The 18,194-nt window shown below is 42.4% G+C and overlaps 1 protein-coding gene across 30 annotated transcripts in view; it reads right to left on the bottom strand.

Annotated features, from left to right (window-relative positions):
* Positions 1–18,194, bottom strand: part of PKHD1 (PKHD1 ciliary IPT domain containing fibrocystin/polyductin) — a 268,857-nt gene that overhangs the window by 217,373 nt on the left and 33,290 nt on the right. For 29 of the 30 annotated variants that reach the window (XR_015708033.1, XR_015708034.1, XR_015708037.1 and 26 more), the window contains 9 exons: positions 16,956–17,140; positions 15,793–15,915; positions 14,071–14,176; positions 13,307–13,585; positions 10,064–10,194; positions 9,143–9,278; positions 5,916–6,111; positions 4,408–4,475; positions 157–1,758 (listed from right to left, as the gene is read on the bottom strand). Coding sequence is in view for 24 of the 30 variants with exons in the window: in XM_087773809.1 (XP_087629935.1) it covers positions 157–1,758; positions 4,408–4,475; positions 5,916–6,111; positions 9,143–9,278; positions 10,064–10,194; positions 13,307–13,585; positions 14,071–14,176; positions 15,793–15,915; positions 16,956–17,140 (2,826 nt within the window). In the remaining 6 variants the exon portion in view is untranslated. The remainder of the gene's footprint in view (positions 1–156; positions 1,759–4,407; positions 4,476–5,915; positions 6,112–9,142; positions 9,279–10,063; positions 10,195–13,306; positions 13,586–14,070; positions 14,177–15,792; positions 15,916–16,955; positions 17,141–18,194) is intronic. The other variant, XM_087773825.1, reaches the window with a different exon arrangement.

The raw sequence follows: 18,194 nt of genomic DNA on the forward strand, positions 1-18,194 counted from the left end.
AAAATGGGATTTAAGACAGGTCCTGACAGCCAGGTGTCACCAAGGGTATGTTTTTTAATTCACAATTTTTGCTTTCATATGCCAAAAAACCCCCAGCCACTGAAGTCCCTTACACTGCATCCCATGGAAGAGCTACAGTAAGTCTTCATGGCTTACCCCAGTTGCGACGCACAGCTGTCACCATCAGATGAGAGGTGAACGTCAGGTTGGAGGAAGCCCAGCCCCTGGGGACATCCTGGCCCAGCACATGGTACTCGCCAACAGGGAGCAGAGGAGCTGAGCACTGCAAAGTAGAGCGAGTGATGGTGACACCACTACAAGCAAAACCTCCAACAAATACATAGATGGTATCCATCTCTGTGACCTGTGATACAGTCATTGTTAAAAGGAAACCAGTTGCAACAAGCGAAAGGAAAGCTGGGGTAAACTCCTTGTTGTAACTTATTCTTCCAAGGTAATAGGAGATGCCGTCTACTTTTAGACTCAAAGCCCTAGTCCCATTACCCGGAGGCACTGTGCACTGGATAGCTACACAGGTGACATTGAGATCAAGGCAAGGGTGATGATCAATGAGAACAGCAGTCATTCTCTTTCCTTTCAGTGCCGAGCCTGCTAAGGTGAGCAGGCCTCCACCATTGGTACTGAAGTTTTGTGGGTAAAACCGGTACACCTGAGGCAGGATGGTGAGAACACTGGATACCTCTCTGAAGCAAGCTTGCCCACTTTTCCTGTTGGATATTGAAATGTTGTGCTCCCCTGGGGCAATACAGTCTGTCTGGCACTTGATGCTGGTCTCGTTCCAAAAAGTTACGTTGCAGACAGCCTGGTTATTCACGTGTACCACAGGGCTGTCACTTGGCCATGCCAACCTCTGTCCTTTGATCATCACATAGGTGAATGTCCCATTGGTTTCCCAGGTCACCAAATCCACAAGAGGAGTCCACTGCTCGTGAAGATGGAGTGTACAGTCTCCAAGGCAGACACTGCTGATCCCATTGACAGTCACTGTGACATTAAGAGCCCAAGATGCCTCAGCCAACCACTGGTAATGCAAAGGAAGGACAATACAACTAATGGCATCATTATCAGAGTTCTGAATCTCACAGGAATAATTACCCTCCAGGCTGACCTGTACCAAATTCCTCCTGGATTTTAAAGCAATACCAGTTATAGTGAGTAACATCCCACCACAGATTGATCCTTGTGATGGGAATATGGAAGTTATCCGTGGAGTTATTGTAAGGGTCTGCAGCCTTGCTGTCACATGAGCATATCCTAGCTGCCTCTGGATAACCCGGATGGGGAAAGTCCCAGGTTCCAGGCTGTTCATTGGCAAAGAACACTGATAAAACATTGCAGACCTGTTGCCACTTGGAAACTCAAGTTCACATTCACTGTGTCCAAGCTTAGCCACAGATCCAGTAATGTTTATCCCCTGGATGCTTAAGAGCAGGCTGCTATCTGTGATTTCCATTTCAACAGCAGTAATCAGAGGAGTCAGAGCTCTTTGGTAATTGAAGGTGGTGGTCTTTTTTGCAAAAAGAGTATGTTGAAGTGACCTACTGCTGATGACTACCGTTACTCTGACAGAGATGTCTTGTGAATCTTCATTAGATGAATTAGCAGCTGGTGGGGTCAGGCACCAAACTGTCTCTTCTGCCAAGTGAGTAACCATACAGGTTTTCTGGTTCATTGAAACAGAAACCAGGGCAGGATTTTGGCTAAAGCCCACCCCAGAGATTGTGAGCAGTGTTCCACCTAGGAGTAAAACAAAACAAGGGAGGAGGACATTATATGCAGGAAAGGAATCAATGACTGTCAGTGAACAAGCACAAACCATGATAAAGCTGATAAGCATGGCAGACAGTCTTAACCAAGTCGAATGGAAGAAGAAATTAAGTCCTTTTTTGGAACAAGACACCTAGCAGTCATGTATCAGGATAATCCTATGTGGACAAGAGGCTAAGGTATCAGATAGCCAGGGACTGTTATGGCAGCAAGTGACAGTAGAAAGCCACCATGGAACTGGAGGAAGCTGTTGTGAAAGGACCCCCGAGAGTAAACAGAGACTGAACTCTTCAGGGAACGGGACCGTCTATGTGGGCAGTGGGAAGATGGTAGAGATGGTTTGGTCCTGCTGCATACAGGGAAGCAGGATGCAGTATGAATACTTTTTAACAAAAAGCCAGAACCACAGACCTTCCTTTAATCTTCAGTTCTGCCTGGGCACTCAGGCAGAGTGCCAGATTTGCCATGCACTGATGGTCACTTGCCCTTGAGGATCTCACCGACCAGAAAAGCTGATACATTGATGAATGCTTACAGCTTCAAGCCCTCCCCTACTTATATGCTCCCAGTCTGCACCATTTAAGATGGGTAGAACAGGAAGAGGAAGAGAAGAGCAGTTCCCTCTCCACTGTTAAAGGCAACTCTGACCAGGGTTTCCCAAGCATGGGCTGGAGGAAGGCAGGCTGTCTGCTTTCCACTGTGGTTGCCTGATGTTTTTATTCCATAGGCTTCTACTTAAGACCACAGAAGAAGACAGCAAATGGGTAAACAGACTCTTGGTGTGAACCGGTAGGATCATTCTTATAGAAAAGCAATTCAGGAAGAGTTAGGCACAAAGTTATGACCTCCAGCTGAGACTGTCCTTGTGTCTAGTGTTGGAAGCTGGAAGACTGCTGTAGAGAAGTATCATACACTGCTCCACTCATATAATCTTCCTAAATCATCCTATATTTGGGTCCCTCTGGGAGACAGGCTATCTTTGGTCTGATCTAGCACAGGTTTTCTGCAACTTGGCAGTGGAGTCTTCCTCTCCACATTGACAGGAGAAGGAGCCTTGGGAGGCTCTGTTACCACCCTTGCCACTGAGAGTAGGTACTAATTATCTGAAATAAGCATGAATCCTGATATTTTGATCTACATAACATTGCAGAGCAGCAGTATCAGCACTGCCTCCTAGGGTGCTGAGAGTAAAAGCAGCACTGAAGAAGGAACAGTCTGGATTTTAGGATGTGATAAAGACAAAGATGCAAACCCTCCAGCATTCCCAGCCTAATCCCATGCTTCCAAGCCCAGAGCTGCCTCTCTTAAAGACAGCTGAAGCCTCTCTCCATCTTCCTTTAATTTGCAGTACTGGCACTCCCAGTGCCCTGCCTTGCTTCACCCTCTTTATCCATTAAGCCCATACACTTCTTTTTTCCCCATGATCTGGCTGAAAAATAAGTTGGTTTATAATGGGGTTCCTTTTGAGTCATCTCAAATCCTTAATCCAGGTGGCTACACAAGTGTTAGAGACAACAAAAGACCAGAGATAAGGCAGGGGAAGGACTGGTGCTTTTTGCAGAGATGAGATTCTAAATCAGCTTAAGCCATTCATAAAATTACAGCCAAAGTGTTAAACAGTTCTTATCTAAATTTCAGTTTACACTTAAATACGAAAAGAAGGGTACAATTTTACTTTTTTTTTTAGTATAGCTTAATCTTTGAAACTGATAGCCTTTGCTCTCCAAGCTCTATCCACGCTCTCATCTTTTAAGGTTTGAGCACTTCACAAACTATTGAACTCATCATGTACCACAAAGCCTCTGAGTTTTTGTATCTTTAAATGTGTTGTAAGCCTGGGAGAGCAATCTGTGGAGGACCTGAGGTTGCATCCCAAGAATTTCTCTGTCTTCTATAAAAGCATTTCCAAGGGCTCATATAAAATTCACTACAGGGATTCAACTCTCCCCCACCCCCAGCCAAATGACAAAATAAATCAACCACCCCAAATCTGCAGTTGAAGACTTAAAGTAAAACTTTTCTTTTTAATTCAGTGATGTTTTGCTCTGAAACACACTTAAATTGTTTCAAATGTTTAAAAGCTTGGAATGGGATTAATAAATATTTCACTTTTGATTAAAATTAACATTGAAAAAGGGGTTTTTTTTGTCTTTTCAACTTAACAAAAATGAATGTCCCCTTTGGAATCACTTGAAATTATTGTTTGCTTCAAACCACAATTGTACCCTGCTTTCCACCTAACTTTCACATAGAAAGCCTTGAAAGGTGGAGGCGTAATGACTGAAAGAAACAGCACAGATGAGTCAGGTGTGGGCGTGCTTTTTTTTCCCCAGTGGGAACATGCAAGGATACATGAGCAAACACTTGGGGAAATCAAATATAAAGCAGAGGGAGCCCTGAGCCAGCCAACCAGATTGAGGGATGCTCACTACTACAATCCCACATTTCCAGACTGCTGCTGTCTGCCAGTTGATGTCTGCATAATAAAGGGTCACAGATTTAAAACACCCTCATTTAAACTGATGTGAAATGGGATGCCCTTTCCATTCCTGCAGGAAAACTGTGCCCTTGATCCTTTTAACCTCCATAAGTGACTGCAGATGTACCGACGCTGTTTACCCAGAAAGGAGCCACAACACGGCTCTATGCTGAAGATCTCTGAGAGGTACTGGATTAATGGCTCAACCCTGCAAAACACAAGCAACATAAAAAGGGGTTTTGGGAATTTTGGAGTTTTTATATATTTTTCTCTCCTGCTGCAGTGCTATTCTTTCTTACAACTCCTTCTAGGATGGAAGGCCATACACCCACCTGGCACATCCCCTTTGTTCAATGCCACAGCGACAGGACCACCCCATACACCAAATTTTTCCACGTGATTTGAGCTACATCTATTATGAACACTGTCGTATCAAATGGCAACCTGTGGGTTAACTTTACTCCATAAGGTGCAACTGAATTGCCCATCAAAAGAAGCAAGAATGAGGAGTTTTTTTGCCAAACAGATCCCACTATAGCTATGCCCACAGACAGGAGATGGAAGTGCATTGAAGAGACATCCCAGCTGCCTTTCCTCCTTACATCCTTCCACCAGACAATGGAGTTAACTGCAGCAAGAGGAAACCCAGACATAACCTCCTGAAGCCCACTCAGATAAGAGTGTAGGTCTGCTTCTGTCCGACCTACATCTGTTGTTCCTCCTCATCACCCTCCTTTCAAAAACACTCTCTGCCCTAAAAAGACACATTAGAGAAGTAGATCTTCCCAAGCCTGCAATCCAGTGCACCAGAGATTAGAGTTGTCTCCTGGGATGACCCATCTCCTTCCACTCTCTGTCCCTGGAGACAAAGTGGTGGTGCTGTTAACAGGCTCCAGTATATGGTGGGATGAATCCCTGTGTGTCATCCCACCGACCACAGGCTTTCTCCTTCTAAAGTTCATTAATTCAACAAGCAGCTTAGGGTGGTTTTTGAGCAATAAAAGCATATTCTCCCCAGTATCATTCTTTCAGGATCATTCCTAGAAGCTGCGATGGATGAGAGCTGTGTGGCTGAGAAGCAAAACTGTGTTGCTTGTGAATACATTGCTGCATCCCACTTTCAGGTTGGTTTTCCCCCACATTTTAATTAATTTATACTACATTTATCTAGGCACAAACTTGAAGTGTCACCTTAAAAGATGGAAATAGTATCATTTAAAAATTCTCCAAACAAAGCATTTTGTTATTTTTCAAACTCGCTTTTGTTTTTCTCATGAAAAGTATTTCTTTTCTTCTGCTGTTTTCCTACAGCAGGATTTATCTGCATTTGACCTGAATCTGTGAATACCTTTGATTGCCTGAATATGCATTTTTCATCAAATCAACTTTTTTTTCGAAAATGTTTCTCTCCTGCCTCCTACTGATCCAAGGGGAGTTAATCGACTAGCATTAGCAGTTTGCTGACTCGAGTTCCACAGATCAATAAATGCCTTGATAATTATTCATAATTTTATACCACACTGCAGATTTCACTGTAAGGTACAGAATTTGCAAAAACTCTTACCTTTCTTTTCAGATTAACCCTAAAATACCGAATAGGACAGAGAAAGAAATTTATATCTTAAGGAAAGTACATGCATTCACACACCTGTTTGAAGCAATAGCAATGCTATTGATGATGACAGAAACATTGTGCCATCCCGCAGCCAAGGCTGGAAGCGTCACATTAACACCACGGTTCGTCTGTGCCTGGATCTGTGCCCATGAGCTCCCAATTTGCACCTTGATATCTGACCCTCGGTAGCTGGCAAACTGAGATATTCCAATCTCAAGCTCCTGACCCCCTGCAGAGAAGAGAGTGGATGAAACTACTTCAGTGTCTCTGGTAACAGTTATTTTAGCACAAGTTACTATTGGCCAAGGAAGAGCATGGAGTCCCATCATGCCAGAACAGGTCCAGCCATGTCCATCAGCCCAAAACAAAAACTTGAAGACCACAGTCGTTCTGTATCCTATTCAGTCCCTTGGCCTCCCTGATAAGATCACCAGCCACCAGGGTTGTCTTGAGACATTAGCATTGTGAACTTGGCTATGACCATCTACGGCTACTCTCAGCCTGCTGGTACATATTCAGGATAGGATCTTTGCCCTCTTACCATAACTGTCTATCCTATAAATATCTGCAGCTGATAAAAGCCAAATCCAGTCTTTCTAAAGGTCACATAAACTGGAGCTGAGGAGTTCTGGGATTTTTCCTAAATCCCTGATAATGATCCAGACCACACTTTTCAGCACTATTTAGCTAACTTTAACAGGAACCTCCCACAGCTAAACAATGATTTCCTTGGTTACCTAAAGTCAGATGCTCATGCCTTCTCCAAAGCACCTTGTTTTCAGGAATCATGGCTCTCTCTCCCATTTAAGCTCTGTTGTGAGCCAAATTATATTCAGATGATAAAATATACTTTCCTTTATTTGTGCATACTGCAGTAATAGAAAAGGACAAGGGTAGTAGAGAAGGGAATTTCATAACCTAAATTCCCTCTGAGATGATAGCTAAAAAAATTAGGGTGGTATGCATCAGTCCAAATAAAGACATTTTCACTGAGAGGGCTATGTTTGTAGCCAGTGAAGAGAAACAGAGCCTTTATGGCATGATTCATCTTATTCTAAGGAAGACATCCAAAAGGGCTGTGCTGAATCCCACCACAGAACCACGTATTTCTCTTCAATGACTTTGCAAGACATCTAAGCAACAAGCACAGAGACATGTTTAGGAGGTGAATCTTATCCTCCTGTCTCCTCTGAAGGGTGTGGGTTCAACTGCACAGAAGCAAAAATAAACAGGACAAGGAGGGGTCTTCAAGTCCAACACCTTGCTGTCATAGACCACTATGTTACATAAATCCCTTTCCTAAATTCATGAAGCAATAGGTGTTAATACCTCTTTACCATCCCTGTGAGCCATCCAGCCCAGAACACTTGTCTACCCACAGAGTTGTTCCAGAACGGCTGGTGAAGATTGGCTGTCCCAGAGCAGCTTCATTTTTGCCCATTCCTCTTCTTCACTGGGCTCATTCCATTTTAAAAGCAATGCTCTACGTGGCACTGTTATCCCAGCCACACGGCACAGTAGTGAAGAGCAGCTCACCTGCTTTACACTGTCACCTTGTCTTAATCAAAATGAACTTTTATGGGTTAGCTCATCCTCACTAGATATTCAGATTTGAGTAGTAATTTTGTCTCCCAAGCAGAGGCCAGGGTCACTTGGCTTTATCATCGCCTCCGCGGCAGGTACAGTCCCCGTTAGCATTCAGCACCGCAGCCTCAGCTTTGGAGAAGTCTCTCCCTTTCACAAAGCAGGAGAATCTGTACAGAGCTCCCCTTATCTACCAGCTCCTCTAAGCAGGTCTTGAAGCCAGTACTTTTCAATTCTGCATGTGCAGAGAGTCAAATAAAGTTTGAAAGTTTGAAAGCCTGAGAAGTTGAATATATTAATAATGTGAACTCTTTGGACTCTTGGTCAATTGTCAGCTTAATCCTAGATGCCTGGAAGGCATCAGTGTAATTTATTTATTCTTTTTATTATATAGGAGAAAAATTATATTAAAAGCCAAAGCCATGGAGGTTCTGAATAGAAGATTGAACTCAACCCCACCACCGTTCACAAGATGCTATAACATTAAGGAATTCCTTGCACCTGGGCTGCCCGCGGCTAGAAAAATCTCCCCTTGGTGCTATGGTATCTGAATAATATTCAGATGATAAAGGACGTTTTCTCTTATTTATGCATTCTGGAGTAATAGAAAATTACAAGGGCATTTGGGGAAAGGAAGAGAAACGCCAGGTATGCAGCAAGAAGCGCATCTCGTCACTGGCAGTCACCTAACTCCTTGCATCCCCACCAAATCCAGCCAAACTGGCTGGGGGGAGCTTTATTAAGGTGTGCAGAGGAGAGGCTGCAAAAAGACAGAAAAAAAAAATCAGCTGATTGCATCCTTGGAGGAATGGGGGTGGGGTGGGTAGGAAAGCAGGAATATTTTTGTCTTTCTCCTATCTTCCTTACTCTCTCTCAGATACTAGGAATCTGGTGTCTAGTTGCCACACAGAAATGTAGTAAACCTTTTTCCTAAAAGCCTTCTCTGTAAGTGGCCACCATTCACCATTAATGCCTTCTATTCCCAATGCCCAGCCAAAACCTTGTGAAAAAAAAGAAGGGAAATGAGAAAAAAAAAAAAACAAACAACCCCAGATAGAAACTTTCAAAAGACAGGAATGCTAAACGCTCCATGAGATCTGCTTGGGATTTTGCCCCCCCAAAGTCCATGAAGTCTATGCTCATATTCTAAAGTAATGGAACACAAGACCAAACTGAAAGAAACAGTTTGGCTTGGAAATAGAAACTAGCAAGACAAGTGTTGCCTCTCTTCTGCTTTCAGCAACCCAAAATGCACATGATGTGCTTTATGATCAACCCTTTTGGATCCTGGAGAAGGACACTCTCTAGAGCTTGTTTCTTTTGTCATGGCTGAAATAGTTACCAAGGATGAATGGATGGGATAGTTTCAGAGCAGAGTTAGAGAAACATGGCACAAAAGGAGCACTATACCACACCTGACATCCTGTGGACATCATCCATACTGGTCTAGGGCAAGCAACTCATTACCTCATGTGTGCTAGAGTAAAACCAACATAAAACAACCAGGACTGATCAGGACTAGCAGGAAACATGGGGGCTACAAGTTAAAAGAAAACAGCAAATAACCAGTGTCAGATCACCAAACTCCATAAACCTAAATTCCCCCTGCCTCACCATCATCAGCAATAATAACACTTGCACAGACCATGCCCAACACATGTCTGCAGCCTTTTCACCTGCTATGCCACTTCTGTTTCTGCTCAATGATACAACAGCAGGGTTTAAGGAAGGATCATACTGGAACAAGTTGGTTACTGTTGTTGACAGATACCCAGAAATTAGTGTCACATGGACAGCAGCATCTTCTGTCCCCTAGAAACAGAAATGAAGAAAATGTCAGGGATAAGAATGCATCAATAAAAAAAAGTTATTCCCTATATTCCTGCATCTCCCATACTTAATAAGTCAGGCACATGGGCATTGATGAAATTTGTATGTACATCAGACTCTAAACGCACACAGTTACATTGCCTTTAAATGGACATCTGTGGAGAGTTATAAACCTCAAAACAATCCCAAACTATGCAGATTTTCATTTGCTATATCCATACTGGTAAATTAAACAGTGGTAAGTCATAGGCATAGACAGTTAACTCTATGCTTAAACTATTAACATCGTCCTGGTTCTAATTTTGCCAAGCAGCAAAGAGCATCCCTAGGCATGTTTTTGCATGACACACAGATAATGTCCAGAGGACGTCTGGATGTAAAGTAGAATATTTGGAGCTGAAGAGGGTTCAACAATATGAGGAAGTGCAATTGTCCCAGGCTTGTTTAATCTACTAGTAGACACTGAGCTGAAAGTGGAGATATGCAATTTAACTGGAGTTCAAAGCCCCAGTTTTGTTTATGTGAGGCTTAGCTAACAAAGATGCAATCTGGATTTTTTGCTATTTCACTGATTTTCATAAATCACCTATCAATCTATTGCTAATTAAGCTGGTCTAAACTGTAGTTGGAGTCTACGTTAAATTGTCCCACAGCCAAGACTTGGCTGATGGGCTACTTCTTGCCCTTCCCCAAGCGTAGCTCAGGCCAGGAAAACATAGAAAGGCCTGTAGGCTACCAAATGTTCCCAAAAAAATATGGTTTCTTACCCGAGAGGGAACTTTACATTCAATTCTTGTTGAGTTTCGATCATCCTCCAAAATTGGGCAAGGCTGAGATCCGAACAATACCAAGTTTAACCCTTCCAGATTGGTCCCCCTGAGAGCCACAATCAGTCCTCCTACAAAACCAATTATTCCATTATATTCAAGACATGGAATGATATTTTTATATGCAAAAGATTCTTCATTAATAGGTGACTACAAAAGGGAGTACTGTCTCTCAGTTGATCTGATGATGATCTGCTTCCACCTTGCTGTGCCTAGCTTCCTCTCTTTCACCAGAGATCCTTCCTGCCTATTATTTGAATTCTTGTCCATGATACAGAAGGACTGGGTTTGTTTCTCAGTTTATTTTTTAATGACATACTTATTTAAGCCGGCAAGGTCTGGCCTGTGATCTTAACCTTAGAGAGATCCCCAGCCCAAGAATGAAATAAGGAAGGAAGGAAGAAGCACTAAGAATGGAAAATGAGCTTAACACAGCAGGTGCTTTCACAGTTCAAATAGCTGCCAAGCACCCTGCTGTCAAAAAAGCCTGTAGCATGTGTCTAGGAAACTTAGGTTAGAAAGGGGACTTGGCAGGGCTTGAGACTTAGCAGAGTTGTGATGAAAGTCACGGAGGGCTTGATTCTGTGAAGCATGGAGCAACCTCAGCTCTCCTTTGTGCCAGCCAGAGCTGAACCTCTTCAATCACATGCAGGATCATGCCCAACACAAGTTAGACTTGCACTTGATCTTTCTGCAGCACCCAATTCCAATGCAAATAGGCAAGGTGCCCCTCTGCTTTTTCAACTGACTAGAAAATTCAGGGACATTTCAAAGAGAAACAGAAAAGAGAACAGGAATGGACATTAATAGCAATTCTAACCTGGACTTTGTTCTTTGATGAGTTCAGAGACAAATTAAAAAAAAAAAAAAAAAAAGAAATCTTCCTTGAAACTTACCGCTGTTTGCTCTAGTTACCACTACCACAGAGTTTTAGGACTTTGGCTGGACAGACTGCTCAGACAGAATTTTTATTACGGCAACGTTTATGTGCATGTGCTATATCATCATGGCTATATTACAACTGAACTGAGCTTTTATGATGCTTTTCATGTGTGATGTAAGTAAACTTCTACAGTAGAGTCATTATGTATTAATGGCAGAGTCCCTTGTACCTTTTTCTCAAAGCATTGTTTCCTGCTAATTCTTTAAACCACCAAAGTCTAGAAGTTTAATCTTCTAGATTTTGTCTGGCTGGCAGCAAAACCAGGCAAACAGCAATCAGATACTTTAACAGCAAGCTCCTTCCATCCACTGCAACGTGGTAGTATCTATCTTTAGAAAGGCATCCTATGCTTATAGAGATAGGTCACGGGGAACTCCCAGCACGGCACCACTGAAACCAGTGATATTTTGACAAGAGGGACCTGATGCAGCAAAGTACAAGATGCTTCCTCGGCTTCCTCTCCTGTAATGTTAAATTTGCAGAGCCAGAAACAGCAAGAACTCAAAACTGAAGCCACTTGTCTAATGCAATAGTTGTCAGATAAGGAGCCTCAGATTTAGAGTACAAAATCCATGTGTGTTGTGTAAAGACTGACGCTCTTAAGTTTTGATATCTACACTTATATCCATATGCAATGAAATACTGCATATGTGCACTTTACGATAAGATTGAAGAGAGGTATTTTAAATGGAAGAAATTAAAAACACAGATGGAAGCTGTAATTCTTTCCAATTATAAATGTTCAAGGCATATGTAATGTAAGATAGCATTATACTTGCTTTCTTTTTAATGAGTGACGGATCACTGTAATTGGGAGAAGAACTGGATTGTCAGCGAAGGAAATGAGAAGCAAGGCCCAAGCACTAAAACTTGCCATCGTTGGCTTTTTTCTTTTAGGGTTTTTTTTGATGAATTAAAGCAGTGAGTATCAACCTTATGTACTATATGACCCTCCCACTGGAGAGGAGGAAAAAAAAAAACAAAAAAAAAGAGGAAAGAAAAGGGTTAGAATATCTTTCTTGCCATACACTCCAACAAAACATGAAGAAAAGTCGTGGCTGTAACTTCTTGCTTTTCATCTTAGGAACCTACATTCTCCTAAGATCATCCCATGTCTCATCCACATAGAAGTTCACAGACCATCATTCCCTTCCTCTGCCTGCTCCAAGGTGGCCAAGCATGGCATAATCAGTTCTCCAAGCCACACGGCTGAGCTAGCCTCATGCTGCACCTAGGCCAGTACTCCTGCTCTCAGTGATGTTTGCTACCATGAACTCAAAGCACCTCAATAATGAAATGAGAAGATTTCCAGATGAAAGCTGGATAACTTTTACTGTCAGAGTAGACCTGGGTGATGTTGTTTCTAGGTGCATTTCTAGCTGCTTGAAAACAAGTCATATGCTGAGAGCATTGGTCCCTACTACACAACCCAGGTGTGCCAAGGGTGTTCTCCGCATTTCTCATTGTGTTGGAGAGACTCTTCCCTCTCCCCAAAAAAGAAATGGTGGCTTTCTATAGTATTTGGTTTGGCGTAGCTACAGTTGGCTAGGCACCTTGCTGGGACTTCCAGGTGAAATCCTCTCATCTGCATCACGTACAGGGCAGATGAAAGAGTCATAATGATCCTTTGGCCCCAGAGCTCTGTGGAAAAGCTTCCAAGCTCTTGTCTTCAGGGGTGGAATATATCACTCTCTATTTCCTCCTCTGTTTCAAGAAGAGGAGGGGTGATGTGAATGGAAAGAGCTTCAGTTTAGTTTGAGCTTCTCTAGGTTTCTGAGTCCTATGTCTAAACACAGATGAGATTTCCATTTTATCACTCAAGATATGAATTCATTTAAATCGGACTGGGATGAACCAAAGTTTAGCCATTTCACAATTAGGCCAGAATAATTCAAATACTACAAAGCTGTGTGTCAAATAGATATGGGAAGGTGAGCCATGAAACACTATTAGCCTTCTGGGTTTCTGGAATAAACATACCTGCAGTTGAACTTACTATTCCCAAACAAAACTAGTCAGGGAAACTTGTTGCCTCCACAAAGAACCAAGGAAAGTCTGTCACTCTTTAAGAAACTTTCCCTAGTGCTTTCGAGTACACACAATGTGTCCAGCCATATTATGTCTTTTTTTGTCAAATGAAGACCTTGGTAGTGAAAGTACAGAAGAATTGAAACATGCCATGAAAAGCAAGAAGCAGAAAGCATATGTCCCCTTAGATCCAGTCTGGCATTCAGACCTACCAATCTCTGAAGCTGTAGGAGGTTCGATAGCTACCAGCTTTGGCTCAACTCTTAGGAAGATGCTTTCTCCTGTGCTGGCATTGAGTGCGAAGCCATAAGGTCTCACCAGTAGTGTCAACTGGTAGACTCCAACTGGCAGCCTGTCCATCTGGCAAACCACTTCGGTTTGATTCAACATTATGACATGGCAGGTTGTGTTGTTCACCTCCACCTGCAGGGCTGGCTTCTCCTCAGTGAAGCCAGCTCCCCCGATAACTACTGTGGCCTGGGACCCATCATCTGAAGGAATATAATCAACAACATGATTCATGAATTTTGAAGTAGCAATGACCAGGATTTACTTTCAACCAACAGTTAAAAGTTTTTACCATCTTCATCAGAACATCCTAAAGACTACACCACCGATGATCTCTCATTTTCCCCCATAATGCCTATTCCTGCCTGTTTCTGTCCAGCTATTACTTTTTTACTTAAATTTATTAAAAATAACTTGAGCCAAGAGCGACCTTTCACTTTAAGTACCAAGCCTACCACTGTTTCTCTCCCCTTTATGCCTCTACCATCTTCACGTTGCTGTAAAAACATGTCTGTGCTACATACTTTAAGACTGAAGCTGATCAGAAGTGCCCCACTAGACAGTGCAGTTTCCATAAAATTAGGCATTTCCAAAAGAATACACACATACACAAAATCATCAGCATCTGGCAGATCTTTTTCACAGAACAGTATTTTTGCCATTTTGTTCAGACACAAAGCCCTGTTACCTGTAAAATACTCCACATCACTGACTAAGGGTGTCAGTTCCTGGCTGAACTGGAAAGAGCATGAACCAGAACAGTTTGCAAGGACATCATTCACAACCACCACCACCTGCAGACAGAGAAGAAGGTTATCCCTAAAGCTGGGCAGGGAACAGAGGTGTTTTCTAGAGGCACATCTACCTGGTAGACCTGCAGAGCAATGCCGGTAGCCACACTGAGCTACCGAGAGCACTCTGACTGTGCCAGCACAGAGCACCATCAGACAGCTGTTTATCCCACTGCAGTCTCATTATAAATTTAATTGCAAGGCTTGCTAGGGCTCAATCTTCAGCAAAGGAGAGCACAGCTTTGGAAGCTCTATCTCCAGCCTTTCTTGGTGTCTGCAGGATCCTATCTATCTCCCATCTTGCTGGGACTCACAGCTCCTCCCAACTCCTCTCCTTCTAGTTATCCATTGAAGACCCTGCTTGCCATACCCCAGTTCTTCCCACCCTGCCTTGGGAACAAGTTTATTAGGTTTAAAGCACCCTGTGAGACTAATTAGAATGAATCCCAAAATGTGTCTTTTCCCCATGCAGCCCTCAATTTTATTTCTTTCCCTTGTTGTTCATGCTGAAACAAGAAAGCTGGGCTGTGACCTTGATTATCTAACAAGAGATATCCAGAGAGATCTCTTTGAGTATCTCAGACGAGTCAACTGGCAAAGCATAGGGCATAGGAGAGCCCCTCTTCATCTCTCTCCCAGGTATTAAGGGTGTGCCAGGAGGGTACACCAGTGCCTGCAAAAAGCAAAAGCAGACTGTCTCCAAGAAACGCAAGGAGCACAGTTACAAAGTACGCTGCTTGAATAGAGATGCAATAATTAGAGGGACATTTTTATACTTGTTGCTAGCAGCAAACTAGAGTAAAGCTTCAAAAACAAAGAGGAAATCTGATTGCTGCTGCCATTCTTGTTTCATTTGGTCTATTTGAGGGTATGTCTGCACCACAGATGACAGAGACATTGTAGGTGGTAGAACCACTAGTAGCAAGGCAGTCCTCATGTCTGGGGAACAGACTCACCAAAAAAGCGGGATGACCTAGCCACAGGTGCTGCACAGTTGGGCTTCAAGCACATCCAGCATCACCCTGCTATCGCTACACTACCCAGTAGTGTTAGCTGGAAGCAAAGCCAGCAACGTGCACTGCTCTGCAACATCTGAGTTTGCAAAACGTTTGTCCATCCAGCACATTCATTCAGCCAGGAAGCCCTCCTTGCTCCCTTTTCACACATGAAGAACTGAGATCCACAGAGGCTGAAGGACTTGCCTGATTCACAGACTGGTACCACAGCCAGCATCTAATTTATTTTGCCCATCAGTGTAACAGCTGGAACTCTGGAGACAAATAGAGTATCATTCCCAAGTTTGGTGACCAGCAGCATAGGACCCAGCAAGGATGGGAGTCCAGAGACAATGTCAGCCCTTGGCCACTGCCTCAAAAGAAATAAATTGTCTTCCATCACCCATGATGACCATTCTCCCCACCTGCAATAATTCTTGGAGGAAAGTCCTGCTGTACAAACCAGGGAGATGAATCTGACTGATTTATGGCAAAGCACAGAATAGTAGATTTCTGAAAGGATTTAGTGGCAGAAGTAGGTACCTGAATACCTGTGAGACTCCTGGATCTACCTGATGAATCAATAGGTGAATCAATAGGAAGTGTGACAGCACATTAACTCACCTGTGTTTTGTTATTGAAGGTAGCAAGCATGTCCCCAAATATTGGCCCAATAAATACACCCCCATCATAAACCACACGACTAGAAACAGTTGGCTTCAGACCAGTGAGGTTTTCAGCAGAGACCTGGCAAAGAACAAAGAATTTAAATTTCTCACCCCTTTCTGTCCTGTGATTTTAAATTAAAACCGTTCCCTCAGAGTTCATACAGAGTCATTACAAGGCAGCAAATAACTCCTGGAAACCTCTTTTCAAGCTTCTTCCATGACTCCTATCTCTAGGTCCAAATCTTCATTATCCAAGACCTCACAACACCTCCCTGTTCCCATCTTCACCTTGCAGGTAAGAAACTGAGGCAAAGAGATTCAGGAACCGAATTTGCAAATAAACTTCCAATACTCAATAATATCTTTTGGAATTAGGCAACAAAATAGCTTTGAACATCTGCTTCTCAAAAACATGACTTTGGGTGAAAAAAGGGCCTGTGCTACAGCTGAAGATGCAGCTTAAACTTTTTTCACCATCCAGGCCAATGTCTTGAGCATGAGAATTCATTGCTTCATTGAAGATAATTTTACGCTTTTAGAAGCTGGATATAAAAAGAAATAGTTTTTGTTTTTTGGGGAAGGAAGCAGCTCAGTCTGAGTGTTTATTCAAAAAAGACACTTCTACTTGAAGTAAAACTTAAACGATAAATCTTGAGATGGGAGACTGTGAACTGAACCTTTATCTGAGACTTACGAGAACCAGATATGAACCCATAAAGAATAGTTATCAGAAAAAGACCTTCTTGGCCCACAAGATGCCACAAACCTGTACTGAGCTTCAGTTACTGTACTGAAATATTAATGTGATTATAATAGTTTTCATTTCAGCATAGCAGTCCCTTTATTGAGCAGAATTGCAAAAAAGCACAGAAATTACATTCTAGCCTCCTCATTTTGAAGCACAGGCTCTGAAGATGTAATTTCTCCTCCTGTAACTGCAATTGTTTCTTTAATCATCTAATCTGGAATGTGCTTAAGCTGCTGTTCCTTGTAGGAAGATAGATTGCCTAAGGTCTCATGGGTGTTTTCATAAAAACAAACATTGGGAGAATGACTCTGCCAAGGCCAAAGACATTGAATGGTGTTCAAGGTGGGTGTTAGTAAAAGAAATTACTGTACACTGATAACATTGGGCAAATCCCCAGTTTTTGTTTTCCAAGTCAGTGTCCAGATGCTTTCATAGCAAGAGTTTGACTCTTTGGTCACGATGAAGTCACTGGTGTTGAAGTATGGGGCTGTAGAATCATCTATGTTTTCTTGCAAAAGCTTGCGGAGATGATGGGAGGAAATGTGCACTGAAACATCTGCAAAAGACATTAGAAAACAGTGGATATCCTCATCCCTAGAAGAGCACATCCACCTGCTCCTAGAAAAGAAAGGTATTTCATTATTAGTGTGAGGCTGTTGTGGTTCAAACTTCTGCAACTGGCAAAAAACAGCAGAGGGAAATTTACTGGATCCCAAATGCCAAAAGATTGCACTGTTTAATAGCTAAGAAAACTGAGAAACTTCTTTCCAGTTGGGACCATCAGAAATTTTGTCTAAGTAACGCTTTTCATTACATGCAACCTACATTTTTAGGAGACATGAAATTTCAGTGTGCAAGTCATGTTCCTTCAAAATAGAATGGTTGGAAACTTCCTAGATGAGAGAGGTGGGGTGGTGTGGGGTGTGGGGAGTCAGTCTATGAAGACGACTTTGTAAAGTCCAGTCCCAAATAAATGCAAATGAAATCTTAGTTCTTTTGACATAAATAGCCATAGCCAAAGCTGCAGATACAATAAATCTCTTTAAACCAATTCATAAGGAGGAAAGGAAAGCACAAGACCTGGGAAAAGGACAAGAGTAATGGAGTAAGTTTTTAAAAGATGATATTCAAAGCAGGGCACTATTGAGACAGCCTTCAGCTGCTGCAGAAAAATCTTTAGTGACAACATGGAGGAAAGAGTTATTTCATGAATATTCTAAGGTTACGTTTTCTTGTTTTATGATTAGACTTTATAACTGAGTCACCAATTCCTCAGTCAAGAACTTTATCATTGGCCTTGGTCATATTAACCTGCTCGCTTTCATTCTAAACATCTTTGAATATTTAAACCAAACATAAGAAAACCTAGTGCATCTAAAGGGTGACTAATTCAAGTCAAGCAATTCTATGCACAAAAGCTTTGTGGTATCTGCAAACCAATAACCAGTCCTGGTAATCCTAGAGGACAATGAATTTCCTGGTTACCTGCATGGGTCTTGTCATACAAGACGACCAGAAGTATACATGGTGGAGAAATATCAGCATAACGAAACCTTGGGATGTCAAATCCCAGTTCAGGATCTGATCCAAAGTTCTTTAACATTAAGCTA

Source organism: Nipponia nippon, unplaced genomic scaffold (assembly GCF_047370975.1).
Source record: "Nipponia nippon isolate SJK-2023a ecotype South Korea unplaced genomic scaffold, ASM4737097v1 scaffold_4, whole genome shotgun sequence".
Taxonomy (NCBI): Eukaryota; Metazoa; Chordata; class Aves; order Pelecaniformes; family Threskiornithidae; genus Nipponia; species Nipponia nippon.